Source organism: Hypanus sabinus, chromosome 11, assembly GCF_030144855.1.
Source record: "Hypanus sabinus isolate sHypSab1 chromosome 11, sHypSab1.hap1, whole genome shotgun sequence".
Classification (NCBI taxonomy): domain Eukaryota; kingdom Metazoa; phylum Chordata; class Chondrichthyes; order Myliobatiformes; family Dasyatidae; genus Hypanus; species Hypanus sabinus.
The window spans coordinates 39992812-40017069 of record NC_082716.1 but is presented as its reverse complement, the minus strand read 5'-3'; the positions used below and the strand labels follow the sequence as shown (position 1 = coordinate 40017069).

General features: G+C 39.2%; 1 protein-coding gene across 1 annotated transcript; it reads left to right on the top strand.

The window, feature by feature from the left end:
• The first annotated feature begins 359 nt into the window (after window positions 1-359).
• Window positions 360-23112, top strand: ipp (intracisternal A particle-promoted polypeptide). Its single transcript, XM_059984197.1, has 8 exons — window positions 360-785; window positions 2318-2749; window positions 10585-10740; window positions 14110-14277; window positions 16343-16480; window positions 17152-17274; window positions 17832-18052; window positions 21842-23112. The coding sequence occupies exons 1-8, from the start codon at window positions 461-463 to the stop codon at window positions 22064-22066; spliced, it is 1788 nt and encodes a 595-aa protein (XP_059840180.1). The 5' UTR covers window positions 360-460; the 3' UTR covers window positions 22067-23112.
• Window positions 23113-24258: the final 1146 nt, after the last annotated feature.

The window sequence follows — 24258 nt, the reverse complement described above, 5'->3', positions numbered from 1 at the left end:
CCATTTCCCACACGCAGTTATCCTTTTTCCAGTCCAGAAGAAGGGTTTTGACCCAAAATGTCACTCTCCATTTGATCTCTCACACTCTCTGCAGATGCTGCCAGACCCTCCAGCAGGTTTGTTTTTGCTCCAAACTCCAACATCGTCAGTCTCGTTTGTCCATCTTTTCTCTTCACCCTTCAGTTCTGACTACTCTCCACCCCTTTTGATATCCTTCCTACCCCCAGCCCATTTTCCTTCAGATACAGAGCATACACGTGGTTGAGACATTGTTGCTTCTGTTTACTGTGTCGTTCGGCCAGCCACAGCGCCACCTGCTGCCTTGGAAGGCACAGTACTACCTCCGGCCGTTTGTTCGATTGCTCTTCCTGCCAGCCAGGGAGAGTTAGCTGATGGTTGGTAGGGAAGGGGACTGATCGCTTTTGGTACCTGAAGGAAGGGTTCGGGGCCCGGTGACAGGATGATGGCATCCTGCGCGTACCCGCGGCCGGGATCGGGATCGAGCCCGAGCCCGGTGTCGGAGCAGGCTCGGTGGGCGAGCGACACACACGCACGGACCTTGCTGGCCCAGATGAATCGCTTGAGGGCCCGCGCCGACTTCTGCGACGTGCGGCTGCAGGTGGAGCAGCAGGTCTTCAGCGTCCACAGACTGGTGCTGGCCGCCAGCAGCCCCTACTTCGCCGTGCTGTTCGCAGGAGGTCTGCAGGAAGCCGGCAAGAGCTTAATCCAGATCCACGGCATCGAGGCAGAAATCTTCAAGCTGCTGCTCGACTTTATTTACACTGGTTGGTACCTGAAGAGATGGTGTTCAGTCGCTTCACAGACCCAGATGAAAACTGTTGGCAATAAGTTCATTGGTTTGGGGAAGAAAAACAGTAGCGCTGTCAGCACGGGGAAGAGAAGATTCGAACGTAAATCGTAGGAGAAATTCAAACCCTTCTCTTTAATCAAACTTCTGGTCACATTCTTTAGTTTCATATCTTTGGCTGTTTGGATTAGTAGTCCGTTGCAGGCAGCTGTGTGGTATTATTTCAATAAAGTTACAACACAGTACTCCTTTACCCAACATGATCAAAATCTGTGTTTCACACAAGGGCAATAGACAATTATTTGTGGAGTGTACGTTTAAGAGATATGTATGAATTAGTATACTGAAGTGTGAGTGGGTTTCAAGTTTCCCATGATCGTGACCTGTTTATTCTCGTCTAGTCAATGATTTCAGTGCAGTCAACAATAGAAATTAAAATAGGGCATTGGATTCTAACAACAGGTCAACTGGTGATCAAGAACTGTGCTGGCATTATCAGTGTAATGAGTGATGGTATTCACTAGTCAGAGGATATTCCTCAACAATGTGCTGGCTTACTTTGACACACTTCCCTTTCTGGTTATCTGTATTAACAGGAATAATAAGACCAGCAGTGTCATCAGAGCTATCTCCAAGTTCTCTTTCTTATCGGACGTATTGATCGCCATTCAGTTTTAATCTAAAGTTCCCTCTAACTTTCTGGCAGGCCACCACCACTTTAGGTCAGATAAGATAGATAGATGGATAGATCATTTATTGATCCCAAAGGAAGTTGCAGTGTCACAGTAGCATTACAAGTGCACGGATATACAAATATTAGAAGGGAAATAATAGAAATATATTTACCTCAAACAGTGTAACGGTGGGGGAATCAACCCAGCTATAGGTTGAATCATTATAGAGCCTTATGGCTGAGGGTAAAAATAGAGCACTTTTTGGAGCAGCACCTTTGCTCAGAAATGATTAAAATTAAATTTTTGATTGTTCCACTGAACTGCTAATTATTATTTATCACTAATATTACTAATAAACATGAGGGATATATTAACGGATACACTGGTGAATGAATTTCAATAAGTGCAGTATATGCTAATATCTGTCTACTATTGAAACAAAGTGATTTCCAGTAGAGCAACTGAATTTGCATCTTTCCTTTTGGAAGGCCTATCAGAGTGAACCTGGGGTAGAGTCTATTTTGAAAAGAAGAGAAAATCTGCAGATGCTTGGAAATCCAAGCAACACACTCAAAATGTTGGAGGAACTCAGCAGGCCAGGCAGTATCTATTGAAAAGGGTAAACAGTCGACACTTTGGGTGGGTCTCAGCCCAAAATATCAATTTTTTTACTCTTTTTACATAGATGCTGCCGGGCCTGCTGAATTTCTCCAGCATTTTGCATGTGTTTCTTCTATCAGTATTGACTTAGGGACTTTACCCTCACAACAGACTATTGTAAGCTTCAAATGCAAGACCTTTAATTTGTACTTTCTTTTGTTTACTTTGTCTGCAGGTGTCATCAATGTCAGCATAAAAAATGTACAAGAGTTGATCCTTGCTGCAGATATGTTACAGTTGACTGAAATTGTGAACATGTGTAGTGAATTTTTGAAAGGACAAATTGATCCCGCGAACTGTGTTGGAATTTACCAATTTGCTGAGCAAATTGCCTGCCATGACCTTGCAGAATTCAGTGAAAGTTACATTTATGTCCACTTTTTGGAGGTCTGTAAAACTGAGGAGTTTATGGGATTAGCAAAAGATCAATTGGTTAAAATTTTAAAAAGTGAAGAACTCCAGATTGAAGATGAATATCAAGTTTTCACAGCTGCAATGGAATGGGTTCTCCAGGACATGGTGAAAAGGAAAAAATATGTGATTGAAGTTCTGGATCCTGTTCGATTCCCTTTGCTTTCTTCACGGAGATTATTCAAATATATTGAAGGTATTGTACGGATTTGAGTATTTTGTATTCCCTAGCTGATGTTGCTGATCTTTTCACAATAACATTCTGAAAAGAAACATGATAAATGTGGAAGTTGTCGTGCACAAATTGTTTGCTGTATTACCCAAAACATAATTGGAGATTATGTCTAATGTGTGGATTCTTCACATTTCAAAGGAATATATTTTTCTAGAGCTCTTTACACACAGACGCTTTGAAAATTATGATTTGTTGCAGCCCACAAGAGCTCTTAATCATATGATACGATTATTAAATAAGTAGTTTCCCTATAGAAATAATTATTGCTCGCAATCTACATTGCACACTACTTTCCACTTTCACTTTGGATCTTCTTGCTAGCGTGGTTTCAATTACATTGAACTTGCAAATTCCCCACATATTGTTAGAATGGGTCCAACTCCAGACCCATGATGTTCTCTTATCATTGCTATTGTCAACAATATCACCGGTTGACTTCTCTTAACCATTTGTTGTTAAATTATGCCAGTATGTCACCCCTTGCTGGGAAATTTAAGTTCTTGTGTGAGCTCAAATACCATCCATAAATTTGCTGCTGATATAACCATTGTTGGTAGAACCTCAAATGAAGGCAAGAGGGGCTATAGGAGTGAAATATACCAACTAGTGGAGTGGTGTCACAGCAACAACCTGGCATTCAATGTCAGTAAGACAAAAGAGCTGAATGTGGACTTCAGGAAGGGTAAGATGAAGGAACACATACCAATCTTCACAGAGGGATCAGAAGTAGAGAGTGTGAGCAATTTCAAGTTCCTGGGTGTCAGGATCTCAGAGGACCTAACCTAGTCCCAGCATATAGATGCAGCTATAAAAAAGGCAAGACAGCAACTAAACTTCATTAGGCGTTTGAAAAGATTTGGTATGTCAACAAAACCACTCAAAAACTTCTATAGACGTACTGTGGAGAGTATCCTGGCAGGCTGCATTACTGTCTGGTACGGGGTGGGGACATCTTCAAGGAGCGGTGTCTCAGAAAGGCAGTGTCCACTATTAAGGACCCCCAGTACCCAGGGGCATGCTCTTTTCTCATTGTTACCATCAGGTAGGATGTACAGAAGGCAGTCACTCAGTGAATCAGAAACAGCTTCTTCTCCTCTGCCATAGGATTCCTAAGTGGACATTGAACCCGTGAACACTACCTCACTTTTTCAATATATATTCTCTTTTTGCATGATTTTTAATCTCCGATATACATTAATTGATTTATTTATTTATTCGTGTATGTTTAGTATTACATTAAACTGTTGCTGCTGAGTTAACAAATTTCACGACTCATACCAGCGATAATAAACCTGATTCTCATTCTGAGTTATGATACCTATCCTGTTTCTATTTTGTCTTTTAAGTTTTCCCTTCAAGTTATATTCAACAAGGTTTCATCTCATTCTGAGACTCCCATTCATTAACATTTCCAAAGGAATATCATAAACGCAAGAAAGTCTGCAGATGCTGGAAATCCAAAGCAACACACACAAAATGCTGGAAGAACTCAGCAGGTCAGGCAGCATCTATGGAAATGAATAAACAGTTGACGTTTTGGGCTGAGACCCTTCTTCAAGCCATAATAGGCCTACAACGGATGCAATCTTACGAGCTCTCCACTCAGTCTTGAATCACCTGGATAATATTAATACCTATGTCAGCCTATCACAGCTCAGCCTTCCAACAGAATCATACTTCCAGTTGTAATCAACAAGCTTTATAATCTGTGCCTTTGTACCTCCCTCTGCAACTGGATCCTTGACTTCCTCACCAAGAAATCAGAGTCTCAGTGGATTGGAAATAACATTTCCTCCTTGCTGCTTAGCATACTGCTCTTCTCTGGATACCCAAAAATCTATGTGGCTAGGCACAGCTCAAACGCCATCTATAAATTTGTCAATGTCACAATATTGTTGGCAGAATTTCAGATGGTGACAAAAAGGCACAGAGGAGCGAGATAGATCAGCTGGTTGAGTGGTGTCACAACAGTAATCTTGTACACAACGTCAATAAGTCTAAGAAATTGATTGTGGTCTTCAGGAAGGACAAGTTGAAGGAACATGCATAACTCCTCATCGAGTAATTAGCAATGGAAATGGTGAGCAATTTCAAGTTTCTGAGTGTCAATATCTCTGAAGATTTATCCTGGGCCCAACATATTGATGCAATTACAAGGAAGACATGACAGTGGTTATATTTAATCAGGAGTCTGAGGAGATTTGATATGTCAACAAAGACACTCGCAAATTTCTACAGATGTACCATGGAGAATATTCTAACTGGTTACATCACCATCAGATATGGAGGGGCCACTGCACAGGATTGGAAAAAGCTGCAGAAAGTTGTAAACTCAGCCAGCTCCATTATGGGCACTAGGCCCTCAGAATCGAGGATACCTTCAAAAGGTGATGCCATTATTAAGGTCCTCCTTCACCCTGGACATGCCCCCTTCTCATTGCTACCATCAAGGCGGGGGTACAGGAGCTTGATGACATGCACTCAGCGTTTCAGGAAGAGCTTCTTCTCCCCCACCACTAGATTCCTGAATGGACAATGAACCCATGAATACCACCTCACTTTTTCCCCTCTTTTTTTGCACTATTTAATTTAATTAAATTTTTATATACTTATTGTAATTTATAGTTGTTTTATTATAATGTATTACAATGTAGTGCTCCCGCAGAACAACAAATTTCACAACATATGCCAGTGATGTTAACCCTGATTCTGAGGTAATGTTGCAGCTCTATAAAACCCTGGTTAGACCACACTTGGAATATTGTGTTCAGTTCTGGTCACCTCATTAAAGGAAGAATATGGAAGCTAAAGAGAGAGTGCAACAGCATACTGCCTGGATTTGAGAGCTTTCCAGGTGAGGATAGGTTGCACAAACTAGGGTTTTTCTCTTTAAAGTGGATGAGGGTGAGAGACAAATTGATAGAGGTGTACAAGATGGTAAAAGGCATAGATTGAGTGGACAGGCAAAGACTTTTTCCCAGGGCAGAAATAGTTAATACAATGAGGCATAATTTTAAAATGATTGGAGGAATATACGGGGGTGATGTCAGAGTTAATTTTTTTTTTACACAGAGTGGTGGGTGGTGGTAAAGGCAGATATATTAAGGAAATCTTTAAGAAATCTTAAAGGTTGGCACATGGATGATAACAAAAATTGAAGGTGAGGTGGGAGAGTAGAATTAGATTGACCTTAGAGTAGGTTATAAGGTCGGCACAATATCGTGGGTCGTAGTTACTGTGTATTACTGTGCCGTAATGTTCTATGAGTTTTTCAGACAGATCATGTTGAGCTAAGATTGATGTTAATTCAATCATAAAGTCTGCTGCCATGCAAGATCCTACTTATTTGACTTAGAGCTACTTCAAATGACTATCATTTTGTCCCAACAAGTGACCCAGCATTTGGACCTTGTGGTAATGAAGTAAGATGATGCATTTCTAGGTCAAAAACGGAAATGCCAGTCAAGTAATATCTGTGGAAAACTTTTTTTTTTGCCTGTTAAGCTGCTGTTGTTTTGGGCAGCACTGAAAGTCCACAACTCTGTCTATCCTTGACTAATTTTGGTCTTGTTTTCGGTCTTGCAATGTTCATGGCCCCCTTCATCATGACAGTAGCTTTCTCTCAATTTTCCCTACTGTCAGCCATGCAAGCACCTGGTGGAGACTTAGGAATACAATCACATACAGATCTAGAAGGATTCTTCATTGCTGTTTGACCAGTCAAGGTTGTTAGCCCTGAGCTGAACCTGGAGGACTGGTGGACCACTCTTAGCCTGACACTACCCTTTGACCTGTTTGGCATATGTGACCCTACAAAGAGCCAAAGCATAAAGCCCTGACTGCAGCCAACATAGCTCTTGGGGTCATCAAGGTGTATAAGCCTCCAAACCACAACAAGGATATGGTCCTCTTGAAGGATCTGTAGAAAGAGAACCCAATCAAAATTTCAGGTCGAAGAGCCTTCATCAAGAAGCAAGGAAGAGAGAAAGCAATTTAGTTTAAGTAACAGAGAAGGTAGAAGGCATTGGGTGGAATAAAGGTGTCAGTAATACAGTGAAATGACAGTTTAGCTCCTTTGTGTAACATTTTGCTAATGTTGTGAAGTCTGGGTGATGCTTTCTGGTCTGGCTAACTGGTATATTCAGGGCAGACGAGAATATACAAAAAAAAGGAGAGAGGAATGGCCAGTCCTCTGTTGCATTAGGAGTTTGAGGAGATTTAGTTTGTCACCTAAAACACTCGAAAACTTCTGCAGATGTAACCATGGAGAGCACTGACAGGCTACATTATTGTGTGGTACGGGGGTGGGTAGGGGGTTCTACTGTACAGGAATGAAAGAAGCTACAGAAAATTGTAAAATTAGCTCCATCATGGGTATGAATCTCCGTAGTAACCAAGGCATGTTCAAGGACCAGTGCATCAGAAGGCAACATCCATTATTAAGAACCTCCATCATCCAGGACACGCCCACTTCTCATTGTTATCTTCAGGAATAAGGTGTACAAGCACTCAGAATTCAGTAACAGCTTCTTCCCCTCTGCCGTCTGATTTCTAAATGAACATTGAACCTATGAACACTACCTCACTTATTTTTTGGCACTATTTTTAATTTACCTATTTAATATGCATGCACTTACTGTAATTGATTTATCTATCTATCTTTCTATTTATTTGTCGCATATTGCTTTGTACTGCTGCCACTAAATTATCAAATTTCACGACATATGCTCGAGATATTAAACCTGATTTTGAAATAAAAAGTAAGAGCAAGCTATCTAAGTTGAAAAATTCGCTAGTGAGCCCTGCAGACTGCAACATGCCCAGACAAAAACTGAGTCATAGAGCAATTCAGCATGGATTCAAGTCCCTTCAGCCTGATGGGTTTATGCCAGCTATGGTGCCCACTCAGCTAGTCCCAGTTTCCTGCATTCAGCCCGAACTGAGATGAAGTCCTTCGAGCTTGTAGTAGTCCATACATGAGTCAGAGATGTCAGAGTGGAATGGTGAATAAAAATGGCAGGCTTTCTATCTATAGTGGGGTTGGGTCTAAAATTCACTGCCTGAAAGAGTGGTAAAGGCAGGATTGCTTATCATGTAAAGTCAAATTTGCCTGTGCTGCTTAAGAGCTGTGACATGGAGGTCTACAAACCTAGTTTAGGAAGTTGAGATGAGGTTGGGCAACTCCTCTGATCTACCGAACTGTGCAAGAGTCTTAGGCACATATACAGTATATAGCTAGGGTGCCTAAGACATTCGCACGGTACTGTATTTGTCAACAAGGAGCGGAGAGCGAGTGTAAATCTGGCAGGAGCAAGGGATGTAGGAAATGGCTGCAGGGGGAGTGTGGTACAGATGGCAGAGAAGGACTGTCAAGGGCAAAGAATGACACTTGAGCATAAGCGCACAGCTCTGAGACACCAGTCAAGGTCATTTGATTCCAAACAATGTCTCTTTGATACCTCCCTCTTCCTTCCCCCTTTTCTGAACCATGATTCCCCTTTCCCTGGCCCCTTTCCACCTTCAGTCCACAGTAGAGACCCATTATCAGAATCATGTTTATCATCACTCATATATGTCATTTTCTGCAGCAGCAGCAGTACAGTGCAATACATAAAATTACTACAGTACTGCACAAAGGTCTTAGGCAGTTCTGTTCACTTTGCATAATGTTAACATGCTTCTGTAGTCAATACACTTGTACATTTTTGAATGACAGAGATTTAGTTATCCTATAAGCCTGTTTGAATATGGTATTTTGCGTATTTGCAAATTTGATTGGATAATTCCATCCATAAGTCCACATTTGAATCTTTCTGTCAGTGTCTGATCCAAGAATTACAATGTTGTGATGTTTTTCATTACAATTACTCCATCGCTGATCAATTCCCCTGACTTCTGATAGTTGTCCTGCACTTGCATCGCTACATAATTTCTGATGGCTAAGGGTTTGAAGTGATTTTGCAGCTTTTCTGCTATTTTGTTAAATGAGACATTGAATGTAATAGAAGATTAGGTTGATTCGCAAGCATTAGAAAATTATTTGGCTCTCTTCTAAAAGGATCACATTGCTTTCATGTATGATCTTATGGGAGAATCTTTATTGATGTCTTCAATTTCAGTAATGTTTTTGGCCTAGAAAATAAATCAGTCTTTTTGATATCTGAACTACAAGGCTCTTGGACTTTGTTGTGGGCTCTGAGATAGCTATTGCTTTCAGGGACTGGTTTGTTATTTTGTATTGTCAACTGCTCTGACAGTTATGAAGCAAGTAATTTATGAGCAGTCAATTTTGTGTTTGTACTATGTTTTTGCATGCTCACCTCAGCACTTTAACTTGGCATGAGTGAGTTTTTCACATGTGAGAAGATAATTCTTATTGAGATTTAACTTGTCACTTGATGTTTATTATTCTTTATTATGAAACCTTGATTACCGATGCAGAACATGCATTCTCTGTGGTTTTCTATTATCGAACTAAATCCAGTTTCAGAATGTGCAGAGAAATAGATAAGCATTTCCTGGAGGACAAAACAAACTACCGTAAATTCCGGACTATAAGCCGCTACTTTTTTCCCACGCTTTGAACACTGCGGCAACACTGCGGCCTATACTACGGTGCGGCTAATGCATGTTTTTTTTCATGCCGCCAAAAACATTTTGCCTCGTAACAGTAGACCAATAAAATTGATGAGTAGTTCACAGAGGCCCAATGAAATTGTACGATAAATCAAGCGCACTTTCACGATTAAATTATTGTAAATCAGTCATTTGTACTCACCCTCATCAACATGGAAAACACTCGAAGAAAAGCATATGATGCAGCTTTTAAGTTAAAGGCGATCAATCTGGCGGTTGAAGAAGGAAATCGAGCTGCTGCACATAATCTTGGCATAAATGAATCGATGGTGAGACGGTGGAGACGCCAGCGTGAAGAACTGAGTCAATGCAAAAAGACGACAAAAGCTTTCAGAGGTAATCATAGCAGATGGCCCGAACTTGAAACTTTCTTGAAGACTGGGTTAACACACAGAGAGCAGGCGGCCGCGGTGTTTCCACCGTGCAGATCAGACTGAAGGCTAAAGCAATCGCCACCAAAATGAAAATCGAAGATTTTAGAGGTGGGCCATCGTGGTGTTTTAGATTTATGAGACGAAAAGGCCTGTCCGTCAGGGTACGCACGACTCTGTGTCAGCAGCTCCCTCCCGACCAAGAGGAAAAACTTGCTAACTTCCGCACATTCACTCAAACAAAGATAGCGGAGAATTCCATCGGGCCAGATGATATCATAAATATGGATGAAGTACCTTTGACGTTTGACCTGCCTCTCACTCGGACTGTTAGTAAAAAAGGTGACTTGTCCATCACACTGAAAACAAATGGCCATGAGAGAACGCATTTTACTTGTGTTCTGAGCTGCACAGCATCCGGACTAAAGCTTCCACCGATGGTGATTTTTAAGCGGCTGACAATGCCAAAGGAATTACCATTTGAATTGCCTTGAAGATGTTGTAACCCAACTTTAGGCAATTCAGATCCTATGTGGATTCTTACATTTTGGCTCTTGGATTTACACTGTTATTCACATTAGGATACTTAATTAGGTAGAAGCAGCCCAATTTTAGGCCGCTAAAAAACCAAGAAATAAATGTCCTTAACATTGACATCAATGAACTCATTACCAACTGGTTTAATCTGTCTGGGTTTACAAGTTGCAACATACATGCCTGAACTAGTTTTGAGTATGTGTTGAAGGCTTTGGTATTATATTTTATGCAATTTTTTTTTCACCCCACCAGGCATTTCTGATTTTAGTCTACGAGTTGCTCTGCAAAAGTTGCTGGAGGAGTACAGGGAAGTCACTAAACCTCAGAAAGAGATCAAGTTTGGAAAAATGCCTCCTGCATCAAAGATTCGTCCTCGGAGGAAAGCCCGGAAGTTCCTCTATGCCATAGGTTACCAGCTTTACTATCATTTCTGTAATCAAATGTAAATACATTTCAGTGGCTGATGTCACATCATGCCAGGGTGCGATTGATAAATTGCCACACCTACAATGCCAGAGGGAGAAGTGTTGATGGTATTTGGAGATCAGGCCAGAATGAACAATTACATGTGTCAAAGACATAACAGCCCTTTAGCCACCAAATCCATGTTGAACTTCAACCACTGTTTTGATTTTAATATGACTAAAATTAGGATACCTGAAAATTGATTCATCAGGATTAGGTGTAGAATCCATTTATTTGAACTTTGTTTATACACTTCTCAGGCTGAGTTACCTCTGCAGGAATATTGGCATTGTTTTTCTTCGTACAGATGGGGCCTGGTTTGAAGTGTATTTCCAGAATTTTTTGGGTTTTATTGTTAAGATTTCCAGTATTTGCAGTTCTTTGAAATTTTCACTTGTACATTGATGTTGTGCATTCATCTTTAAACACAACCAAATATTATTCTCTTTTTTTCCTGAAATTTCTTAAATTGTCTTATGATAAGTGATCTGCTCTATTACTTGATTTCTCACATCTGGAAGCAGCATTTCCAACAATAATTACTTTTAAAGTCATGGAGCACACAAACAGGCCTTTTGGCCTATGTGGTCTATGCCAAGCTGTTATTCTGCATCATTCCATCAACCTGTACTTGGACCATAGCCCTTCATACCCTTCCCATCCATGTACTTAACCCAAATTTCGCTTAAATATTGCAATCAAACTGCATCTAACATTTCCACTTGCAACTTCTTCCACATTTCACCTTTCACCTTTAACCTGTGATCTCTAGTTCTAGTTTCATTCATCCTCAGTGCAAAAAGTCTTCATGCATTTACCCTATCTCTACCCCTCATAATTTTGTATTCCTTTGTTAATTCTCACCTTATTCTTCTATGCTCAGGGGAATAGAGTCCTAACCATTTCAACCTTTCCCTTGAACTCTGGACCTCAAGTCCCAGCAACATATAAATTTTCTCTGTATTCTTTCAATCTTATTGATATCTTTCCTGTAGATGGGTGACCAGAACAGTAAACAATATTTCAAATTTAGCCTTGCCAACATTTTATACAACTTCAACATAACATCCCAGCTCCTGTACTTTGATTTAGGAAGGCTGATATGCAAAATGCATCCTTTTCAACCTTATCTCCCTGTGATGGCACTTTCAAAGAATTATGGATCTGTATTCCCAGATTCCTTTGTTCCACCACACTGCTCAGTGCCCCACTGTTCACTGCGCAAGTCATATCCTCATTTGTCCTCCCAAAGTGCAAGCACCTTACACTTACCTGCTTTAAAGTTTATCTTGCATTTTCAGCTCATTTTTCCTTGATAGCTTTCCTCAGAGTCCATTACACCCCTTATCTTAGTTCCATCTGCAGATTTGCTGATCCAGTTTACCAAATTATCATCTAATCCTTGAGACACATTGCTAATTACAGTCAGAGAGGCAACCATCTACTACTACCACACTGTTGCTTCTCCTGCAAAGCTAATGTTGAATCCAGTTTACTACTTCATCCTATACACCAAGCAACTGAACCTTCTGGAGTGGCTCCTGGGAAGCCTTTGTCAAAGGCCTTGCTAAAGTCTATGTAGACAACATCCGCTACCTTTTCTCCATCAACTTTCCTGTTAACCTCCTTGATAAACTCTATAAGATTGGTTAAACATGACCTACCATGCACAAAACTACATGGATGATCCTCTATCTAGCCCTGTCTATGCAAATACTGATACATCCTGTCACTTAGCATAGCTTCCAATAATTTACCCACTGCTGATGTCAGACTCATCAGCCTATTAATTTTCCAGCTTATTTTTGGAACCTTTCTTGAACAACGGAATAATATTAGCTATTCTCTAATCTTCCGTCACCTCACCCGTAGTTAAGGACATTTTAAATAGCTCTGCCAGGGCTTCTGTAATTTCTGCAGTTGTCTCCCACAAGGTCCATGCAGACATCTTATCCTGGGGACTTATCCACCTTATTTTGCCTCAAGACAGTAGGCACCTCTCTTCTGTAATCTCATTACAGTCCATGACATCACCGCTGTTTTAACTTTTATAGACTCCATGTCCGTCTTAGTTCAAAAAGTCCATTCAAGATCTTCCCCTTCCCTTGCCTGGATGAACTAAAATATGAATCAATTTTCAACAAATGCACCTTTGTTTGATCTTTAATTTGTTAGTGAGAAAGAGCTCAGAATTTGGGTAAGTTTTAGTAATACTGTGTTTGTTTTTTATCTACTTGTTATATATGTAAGATAATTAAATGATCATCAAAAGCATTCTCCCCATCCCCCTCAACTAAGACCCAGTGCCTTATTTCTGTAAAGGTGCAAACAAAGATGGAATTCCAATCATCATTAACCTGACATAACTGTCAGATATTAATCAAGAAATCTCATCCCTTTGTTGATATGAACCCTCACATTTTGTAGTGTTTGTTATTCACATTTCAGATGAGTCGTCTCCAGAAGCAGATACTTTGTCACAAGTTTGTGTCAGATTTTCACATTTTATTGTCTTGAAGTGTAGAGCTGTCTGAACAAAATTACTGGTACTTGTCACATAAACCATGAAAAACTAGAAATTAAAATTTGTTTTTTGCTTCTCTTTTAGTTCACTGAATGAGGTGTTTTATTTATAAATGTATATTTGAAAAATGATATTGTCATGAAAAGTAGTTGACTGCAATGACATCTAGTTTCAATAACATCAAGTTGCAATCAAAAGTTTGAAACATTAGGTTCAGATTTTCAGATTAATGTACACCAAGGTGCAATGAAATTCTTTGCTCATGTGAAGCTCACAGAGTAACCAGAAAACATAGTAATAATTACACAGCAATTTATAGCAAAAGTGCGTAACAACACAGTGGTGCAATGGCTTTAGTGAAATCTGAAGTACTGCAGAAAGAAATTCTTAAGTAACATAACCAAGGGAGGTAGAGTTAGTTTGAGAACATGGCAACAGATCAGTGGTGTGAAACAGATGATTGGTTTAGAAGCCCTTTTGTTATTTCACAACTAGTCATGATCAACACACCTTGTCACTTGCATACTGTGTTTTATCACAAGAATCCAAGCCAGTGACTTTCATTTCAGAATTTAAACTTAACATGACAGATATCATGGTATTTTTTAAAGTTTAATTTAATTATTAAATAAAATAATTTTGAATATGTTGTTTGGTCCTGAAAAAAAAGTCCAGTTGTCCAGTTAGCACATAGAAATTGGTTTTAAAACACTTACGGAAATGAAACTCTGTAAAGAATCTGACTGGGATTTGTTTATATGTTTAATTTCTTTCCTTGATTTTGCAAGGTGGTTACACACGGCTTCAGGGAGGTCGGTGGAGTGATAGCAGAACTCTTAGCTGTGTGGAACGTTTTGATTCATTCAGTCAATACTGGACCACAGTGTCATCACTGCACCAAGCTAGAAGTGGGTTGGGTGTTGCAGTACTCGAAGGAATGATCTATGTAATAGGTGGTAAGTACAGATGTCCCCCACTTTACGAAAGTTCGCTTTACGCCACTTAATATCTGTTTTCGCTAACCAAAAGAAATCTGAAGAGGACTTTCGCTTTTACGATAAAAGGCCCCCACTTTAAACTTGTGCTTACCCCGAGAAAGACTACCATGACCGTGAAGCCTTGCGCGGACAGGTGTGTGCGCATGCGTGTAGGTGCCGGTTTTTTTTCTACTAATCGGTTTTTCATTGAATCTTCCTGATTCTGGTAAGTGAAACTACACTGTACATACATTATTTCTACTTTATATAGGTTGTGTATTTATCATATCATTCCTGCTTTTACTATATGAAAGTGTTATTTTAGGTTTTATGTACTATTTGGTAGGTTATTTTTTGGGTCTGGGATTGCTCAAAAATTTTTCCCGTATAAATTAATGCTAATTGCTTCTTCGCTTTACACCATTTTGGCTTACAAACGGTTTCATAGGAACGCTCTACTTATGGATAGCGGGGGAAACCTGTACCATTGTTACAATGTTTCCTTAGGAACAACAGCAACAATATCTCCACATGTAGAAAATAGTTTCTAAAGTTTGTATGTACTTGCTCAAATTGAGAGGTGTCAGCAGGGTACTCTATTTCTGACCTGTGGCAGAAATGCATTTTCTTCTTTCTTTAATTGCCATAGTTGATATTTCAAGGAGTTTGAACAGATAAGACCCAAAAATCTTCTGTGCTCTCAATTTTTTTTCATTTAGTCATTGATTTTTTTTCCAGCTAATTTGTTGCTTCTGGTAATTGTGATGTACATTTTTCACAGGATGGTGGGGGAAATTAGTCTTTTAGAAATTTCCCAGTAATTATCAGAACCATTAAAAACATTTAAGTCAGAAAATGGGTACTTGGGGGAAGTTTGAGGTGCTATGGACAAAAAAATAAGTTACTTTGGTACTGTTATAGTTTCTCTTCCATCAAAGATTAAAAGCAATATTGTTTATATTTTTGATCAGTCAAAATTTTTTTCTTTCATAAAAATGGACATTTTAAATAGTTGCTTACCTTTACCATAAATTAAAAAGAAACAGATTACATTTTTAATTATATTAAGCTATAAAAGCAGTGTGATTAGCTACACTAGATATGTTTAAAGGTTCAAAGGTTCATTTATGAGGGGTGGTTGATAAGTTCGTGGCCTAAGGTAGAAGGAGATGAGTTATACACCTCTCATTACATGCACATGCAGTTCAACTCTTTAAGTGATTATGCAGAAAGTTTGAAGTTAATAGCTCATCTCTTTCTCCCTTAGGCCCCAAACTTATCAATCACCCTTGATGAGTTATTAACAAACTTTCCGCATAATCACTGAAAGAGTTGAACTGCATTTGTGTATAACGAGAGCTGTCTAACTCATTTCCTTCTACCTTAGGCCATGAACATCAATCATTCCTCATATTATCAAAGTATACAACTCTGAAATTCTTCTTCTCCAGATAGCCATAAAGAAAAGAAAGGCCGCACAATCATCAACTCCTAAATACCTTCTCACCACACAAAAAAACAAAAATGGAACAGACACATTGACCCCCAAACTCCCCTCCCCCACACACAAAAAAATGAGAAAGCTCAGGCAAAAAGACAAAGAATACAAACAAAATCATAGGACTAAAAAAAGTCCACCTCCAAAATGCAGAAAACTTGGGGAACATTCTCCCTCTCTGTAGCAGAGCATTCCCACCAGCTATAAAAACACAGTCTCCTCTCTGTAGCAGACTGATCTCGCCAGCGATATAAAGCAATCTCCCTTCTCCATATCAGAACGATCTCACCAGCAACAAAAAGGTAGTCTCCTTCTTTGTGCAGGATTGGGCCTTCTCACCACGAGGTTCTCACACACTGTCTCTGCCTCCAGGAATCCTCTTGGAGACTGCAGAGCGTTGAAACATCTCAAGAATCTACAAACTGCAAATCTCTTAACAGTTCCAGAATCACACTCAAGGTGAAAAACAACCATAAATGACGTAAAAGACGTGAAATATATGGTTTCATGATCTATCCAAATGTGATGCATTAACATTTTTTTAAGGTGAAAGTGATTCCATGATCTTTGACTGTGCTGAGCGCTATGATCCAGTTACTAAGCAATGGGCAGCAGTGGCCTCAATGAATTCTCCTCGATGTGGACTTGCTGTATGTGCCTGTCATGCTACTATTTATGCACTAGGTAAGAATGTAAACTCATGTTTTACAGTTACTTTATAAAACTGCAATAAAAGTAATCATTGATAATGCAGAACTAGTGCAATGAAATATCCTTTCGTTGTGATTAAAAAAATCTTCATTCAGTTTTGCATACTGCTGTAAGTTACAACATAACCATGCCAACTTTGTAACTTGCATAGATTGGCAAGTAATCGCACTGGCTAATATTAGATGGCGTACAATAACCAAATTTTGAATAACTGAAATATGGGATCTTCAATGGTAATTTGCTTCAAATTTTCAGCTAAACCACAGCCAAATTGAAATGAGCTTAGTTTTTCTGTTGTAAATATTTTCTCTCTTAATTGCAGGAATATGTAATTTAACACTGTTTCTTTTGTGAGTGTAACTTAATAAAAAAGCTAATAGGGAGTCAGATGAACACTTACACGCAAGTACCATTCAGACCTCAAGACTGATACTATCAAAAGGGGGCAGGTTGTCCACAATAAACAATGAAGTTGTGAATTGAAAACATTAAAAATAACATGAAGACTTTATTAAGAAAATTTAAAAATAATATTTTAATTTTGCTAATTAACAAGTGTTTTGAGTGAGATGTGTTGACAATGTAACATTTTTAAAGAATCTCCAAATCTTTTCACACAGTGTGCATCTTTTAAATATTTTCAGGAGGTTGGGTTGGAGCAGATATTGGGAAGACTATGGAGAGATTTGATCCTTCTGAGAATAAGTGGGAAGTTGTTGGCGAAATGGTTATCCCTCGATACTTCTTTGGTTGTTGTGAAATGCAAGGTATGGCATTATCTCCCAGTATATAATTTCTTGTGGGTGTGAGCAAGTGGATTTTAATGGCATTTTCTGCTTCTATATAATTTCTTTTACCAGGTCATTTTTCTCTCACTATGTGGTTATTAAAACTACTTGCAATTGATTTTACTATTTTAGATGGTAGTATTTATTGATAAACCTAAATATTGTCTTTGTTATACTTTTATTTTCTACATTTGGAATACAGTAAATAAAAGTATAATAAGTAAGGTACAATAGATTTTTAATGATTTTTAAAAATTTTCCTCCATTCCTTCCAGCCATCTTTTACCTGAGCTAAAATACAAACAGGTCCTTCTTGATTTTGAGGGATTGGCTATAAACTGAAGATAAAATTCATTTCAATGTAAAAATAATTAGAACAATCCTCCATCATGTTCGCATTCAAGCAAATTTTTCAGATATCATTTAGGAGAAATACATTTCATGAATGCAAAGCTTAAAAGATTGATGATTAATTTCATAAAAATAAATGGAAACAAATGATCAACATGCCAGAAATATCTGTAATTGCTCCACAGGCTTCATTTATATTGTTGGAGGTTTAAGTGACTCGGGGTCAGAGCTCTCTTCATCTGAAATGTTTGATCCTATTACAAAACGTTGGACAACATTAGACAGTATGAAAACAAGAAGAGCTTATGTTGGAGTAGCTGCTCTGAATGACTGTATTTATGCTGTTGGAGGGTGGAATGAGACTCAAAATGCTTTACATACAGTTGAAAAGTATTCCCTTCAGGAGGTGAGTGTGATTTGCTTATTATTAAGAAAGATGACATTGTATTCCCAAAAAAGAAAGATAAAATTACGTTACATGTTGTTTGGTAAGATCACAGTAAGTAAATACAATATTTAGTGCAGTACTGTTAAGATTCATTAAGGCTTTTTTTAATATCTCTGGCCCCATTCTAGCAGAAGCCATTTTATGAATATGAAAACAGAGCCACAGTAATAGAAACATAGAAAACCTAGAGCACAATACAGGCACTTTGGCCCACAAAGTTGTGCGGAACATACCCCTACCCTAGAAATTACTAGGCTTACCTATAGCCTTCTATTTTACTAAGCTTCATGTACCTATCTAAAAGTCTCTTAAAAGACCCTATCGTATCCGCCTTCACTACCATTGCCGGCAGCCCATTCCATGCACTCACCACTCTCTGAGTAAAGAACTTATCCCTAACATCTCCTCTATACCTACTCACCAGCAGCTTAAATCTATATACTCTTGTGGCAACCATTTCAGCCCTGGGAAAAAACTTCTGACTATCAACACGATCAATACCGCTTATCATCTTGTACACCTCTATCAGGTCACCTCTCATCCTCCGTTGCTCCAAGGAGAAAAGGCTGAGTTCACTCAACCTATTCTCATAAGGCATGCTCCCCAATCCAGGCAACATCCTTGTAAATCTCCTCTGCATCCTTTCTATGGCTTCAACATCCTTCCTGTAGTGAGGTGACCAGAATGAGCACAGTACTCCAAGTGGGGTCTAACCAGGGTCCTATATAGCTGCAACATTACCTCTCGGCTCCTAAGTTCAATTCCACGATTGATGAAGGCCAATACACCATATGCCGCTTTAACCACAGAGTCAACCTGTGCAGCTGCTTTGAGCATCTTATGGACTCGGACCCTAAGATCCCTCTGATCCTCCACACTGCCAAGAGTTTTATCATTAATACTATATTCTGCCATCATATTTGACCTACCAAAATGAACCACTTCACACTTATTTGGGTTGAACTCCATCTGCTACTTCTCAGCCCAGTTTTGCATCCTATCAATGTTCCGCTGGAACCTTTGACAGCCCTCCACACTATCCACAACACCTCCAACCTTTGTGTCATCAGCAAATTTACTAACCCATCCCTCCACTTCCTCATCCAGGTCATTTATAAAAATCACAAAGAGTAAGGGTCCCAGAACAGATCCCTGAGGCACTCCACTGGTGACCAACCTCCATGCAGAATATGACCCATCTACAACCACTCTTTGCCTTCAGTGGGCGAGCCAGTTCTGGATCCAAAAAGCATTATAATTTCCTGGGCTATCTCTACTCCCTTTCATGAATAAGGGAACAACATCTGCAACCCTCCAATCCTCCGGAACCTCTCCCATCCCCACTGATGATGCAAAGATCATCACCAGAGGCTCAGCAATCTCCTCCCTCGCCTCCCACACTAGCCTGGGGTATATTTCATCCAGTCCCGGCGACTTATCCAACTTGGTGCTTTCCAAAAGCTCCAGCACATCCTCTTTCTTAATATCTACATGCGTAAGCTTTTCAGTCTGCTGCAAGTCCTCATTGCAATCACTAAGATCCTTTTCCATAGTGTATACTGGAGTAGTCATTAAGTACCTCTGCTATTTCCTCCAGTTCCATACACACTTTCCCACTGTCACACTTGATAGGTCCTATTCTTTCATGTCTTATCCTCTTGCTCTTCACATACTTGTAGAATGCCTTGGGGTTTTCCTTAATTCTGCTCGCCAATGCCTTCTCATGGCCCCTTCTGGCTCTCATAATTTCCTTCTAATGCTCCTTCCTAGTTGCCTTATAATCTTCTAGATCTCTAACATTACCTAGCTCACTGAACCTTTTGTAAGTTTTTCTTTTCTTCTTGACTAGATTTATTACAGCCTTTGTACACCATGGTTCCTGTACCCTACCATAACTTCCGTCTCCTTGGAACGTACCTATGCAGAACTCCACACAAATATCCCCTGAATATTTGCCACATTTCTTCTGTACTTTTCCCTGAGAACATCTGTTTCCAATTTAAGCCTCCAATTTCCTGCCCAATAATTCCTGCCTCATAATTCCCCATACTCCAATTAAATGCTTTTCAAACTTGTCTGTTCCTATCTCTCTCCAATGCTATTGTAAAGGAGATAGAATTATGATCACTATCTCCAAAATGCTCAACCACTGAGAGATCTGACACCCGACCATGTTCATTTCCCAATACCAAATCAAGTACAGCCTCTCCTCTTGTAGGCTTATCTACATACTGTGTCAAGAAACCTTCCTGAACACACCTAACAAACTCCACCCCATCTAAACCCCTCGCTCTAGTAATAGGCCTAAATAGCAGAAGTAGGAAGCCACAATTTAAAACATTATTTGGGGCTATAGGGTGCTCACAAGTTGCGCTGCTGCTTTGCTGTCTTGCTTTGTCAGCTGCCCTCAAAATCTCAATCTTGTCAAGTCCTTCAAGGACTCCAGCATCATTGTCTACTTTAATAAGCTGAAATTAAGGCAGATACTCAGGAATGTTTCCTTGGTCTCTGTAATGTATCGACTGAACGTACAACTATTGAGGGATTAAACTAATTTCCATGCATTACAAGTTCTGCAGATATCTTTTTGTAGCTCAGCAAGTGCATTGGATAGAGCAATTCAACACTTGCTTTATATATGGATATAGGAGCCCATTCATTTCATGAGATCCAGACCAGGTGAGCAATCCCATTAGTATGAATCTCCCCCTTATTTCCTTGTACATTATTGCTTCTTCCACAAGCCCACCAACTTTCTTTTGATTCTTTCTGTCATTAACCTACACTGAGGTAATCTATAGTAAAACATCAACTTACCAGCGTGTCTTTGCAATTTTGGAGGAAACTGAACGAAACCCACATGGTCACATGAAAAACACACAAAGCACACTGAGGTCATGGTGAAACCTGAGCGCCAGGAACTGTCAGAAAGTTAGCGGTGACTGCACCATTGTGCCAGCCTCATACATGATAAGGACCAGAGTTCAGTCGTTATTTTACAGTATTGAATGGCATCAGCGGGAGGTTGGAATGTTCAGTACTATGCATTTTATTCCCTAGCTATTGTAAAACGACATTCCTGGCTATTGTAGACAATATGCTGCTTGGTTAAGTAATCGGGGTTTGTTAGAGATTTTATTTATTGCATTCAAATAAATGTGTTCTAGTTTTTTGAATGGGGTTGTGTTTTCATCTACACTCCTTGTTCTTTTGAATGACTAGGGGAATTTGATGATCAAGCATAACATTTTTGGCTGTAATCAGTTTGACACTGGGATGTTTTTCCTGTATGTAGGATGAATGCATTTAGACATTCACCTAACCTTAAAAATGATGGCGGGGAATACCCATACCAACCTAACCTGACACTCCACTTACTTAGACTGAAAGCAATGGGCGTGAAATGTCGAACCATTTGACTCGCTTGGGAATGTTGCAGTAAATGCACTGCCTTTATGCTCTGCCATTCACCTGGCATTTTGCACTGCTATGATTTTGCATGCAGGAAGTCTAGATATAATTTTGATTTTTTCTTTTGCCTTAATGACTAATTTCAAAATGAAAAACAATTATCAATTTAATTGAAAAAATGAAACCTTTCTGAAAATTAGAAATGTGATTACTGTTGTAAATTTCTGAAGTAACACCATGACAATACCTGATAAAATAAATACATGTAGGAAATTTGCTTAACTTTATGAATTCAGATTTCCCTTTTTTTGTTCTCTTTTCCCATTTCTTTTTCAGGAGAAGTGGTTTGAGGTTTCTTCTATGAAAGTAGCAAGAGCAGGTGTTTCAGTTGTTGCTGTTAACGGGCTGCTTTACGCAGCAGGCGGTCGAACATCGGGCCGAGATTCCTCAGCTCCGGTTACTCTCGACTCCGTAGAAGTGTATGATCCTCATACTGACACTTGGATGGAAATCGGGAACATGATAACTAGCCGATGTGATGGGGGTGTAGCAGTGCTTTGACTGTTGATGACTTCCTAAGATTCTAAGAAAACTGTCACAGAATGCAGAAGATTGTGACATCTTGAATTGTCATCTTTATTGAGACAAAGGAAATTTTCATGAGTTTACACAGCTACTTAACGCAGTCTCGAGTCACTGTAGTAAAACCTAAATATAAAGTGTAGGCACTGCAGGCGAGCACCTCCTTCACTTGATGAGTTGTGGCTGCTGTACTACCTCACCTGCTCTCTATTCCCAATTACTTTAGTATTTAAAAGTATTTCAATTCCAGTCTTAAATATTATCAGTGATTGAACATGCACTGCTCACAAGAATGAGAGAATGGCATTTATTTAAAACCATTTGGAGGGAAAAGTTACATTTGCTGCTATGTAAAATAAAGGGGTCACTCACTTTGTACACAGCACACTTGTACAAATATACATGGGACAACATCATGATCTGTTTCAGAGAAATTAAATGCAGGATGAATGTTGGCCAGAAAATTCTCTTTGAAATGGTGTCATAAAGGAACCTCAAAAAGTGAAGCAATGGAATATTAGCCTGGACTGATATAATCCAGAATTTGGAGTGGAATTTAAATGCTTATCTCCTGAATGAGACACACACTGGCAATCAACTAACACAGTTGCTGCAAATAGAACTTTGATCAATTAATTTTAATTTAATACTGTAAAGTTGAAGTACAGGAAAAACTTGAAGCATTATTCTTTGTACAACCTTTATAGCATATTATGTTAATGTTTTGAGTGAAGTTTTCAGAAGATCACAGATGCAGCACATAAACAGGCCCTTCAATCCACTGAGTCTGTGCTGGCTGTCACCCATTCACTTGCACTAATCCAACATTAAAATCGGGGCACATTCAGTTATCTAATTGAGCCAGTGCCTTTTAGTGATTTCCAGTATCCACATTATACTTGGAGATGATTTTGGATTTTGATGTCTATTATAACTTTACTACACAGCGGCATTGTGAATTTAATGGATGGGTTAGTATTAACAGGGAGTCTTTTGTATTTTTTTAATAAATGTATTAAACCATATTTGGTTGCTTTGCAGTTATATGTCTAGTATAAAGTAGTGCTGTTTGATTGTATTGAAAACTATTGAAGGGAATTTATAGATTGTGGGACTATATTTCATGATTGTTTTTCAATCATCCTGTAAACCAAACCTCTCTATCCTTGCCATCCTGTAACCCCAAATGGTAAGTGGTCTATCAGTACTTGCTATCTCTTAATCTACCTTAGTTAATTTGATTTGTGACAACAATTGACAAGACTGAAGAGGTTCAGTTTATGTAGCTGACAGTGCCATGGCAAACTGAAAATCACTGCATATTATTGAAAGAGTTCTGCATTACTGTTTGTACAAACACCTCAAATGAGGAGGCAGTGGCCTTCCTTTGATATTCAACTTCTATGTCAAAGAAACTGCACTTTTCTAAACAAATGAAGAGCAGTTTTACACTTGTTAAACATTTTGAATTTACCCTCGTCGATCACCTTAATAAACATCCTTGCGTTCTTGACAAAATGGCATATAGAATAGTACAGCCCAGGGACAGGCTCTTCAGCCCACAATGCCAATCTAAACCGCTCCTACCTGTTTCCACAAGCTCTTTCTCCCTCTATTTCCTGGCTGTTCATGTACCTCTCTAAATTTTTATTCAATATTATGATATCTGCTTCCACCACTTCCCTTGGCATTGTGTTCCAGGTACCTACTACTTCTTTATGTAAAAAAAAATGGAACCTGGCTCCCAAATATCAATTAAACTTTCCCCTTCTCACCAAAATATCTGACATTTCCATCCTTCCCATTCTACATCCAGTAGTTACTTTATTAGGTACACCTGCTTATTAATGCAAATATCTAATCAGCCAATCATGTGGTAGAACTCAATTCATAAAAGGATGCGTACATAATCAAGCAGTTCAGTTGCTGTCCAGATCAAATATCATAATGGGGAAGAAATTTGATCTAAATGACTAACCGTGGAATGATTGTTCGTGCCAGACGGTGAATTGAGTATCTCAGAAACTGCTGATCTCTTGGGATTTTCATGCACAGCAGCCTCCAGAGCAGGGATTCCCAAACTGGGGTCCACCACGGTTAATGGTAGGGGTCCATGGCATATAAAAATGCTTGGGAACCCCTGCCCGAGAGCTTACAGAAAGTGATGCAAA

Bases quoted from the DNA above. Each gene is read 5' to 3' on its own strand.
- ipp (XM_059984197.1), top strand. From the start codon at position 461: ATGATGGCATCCTGCGCGTACCCGCGGCCGGGATCGGGATCGAGCCCG. The intron at 16,481-17,151 runs GTAAGAATGTAA...AAATATTTTCAG, and splicing joins TGCTACTATTTATGCACTAG to GAGGTTGGGTTGGAGCAGAT. The intron at 17,275-17,831 runs GTATGGCATTAT...ATTGCTCCACAG, and splicing joins TGGTTGTTGTGAAATGCAAG to GCTTCATTTATATTGTTGGA.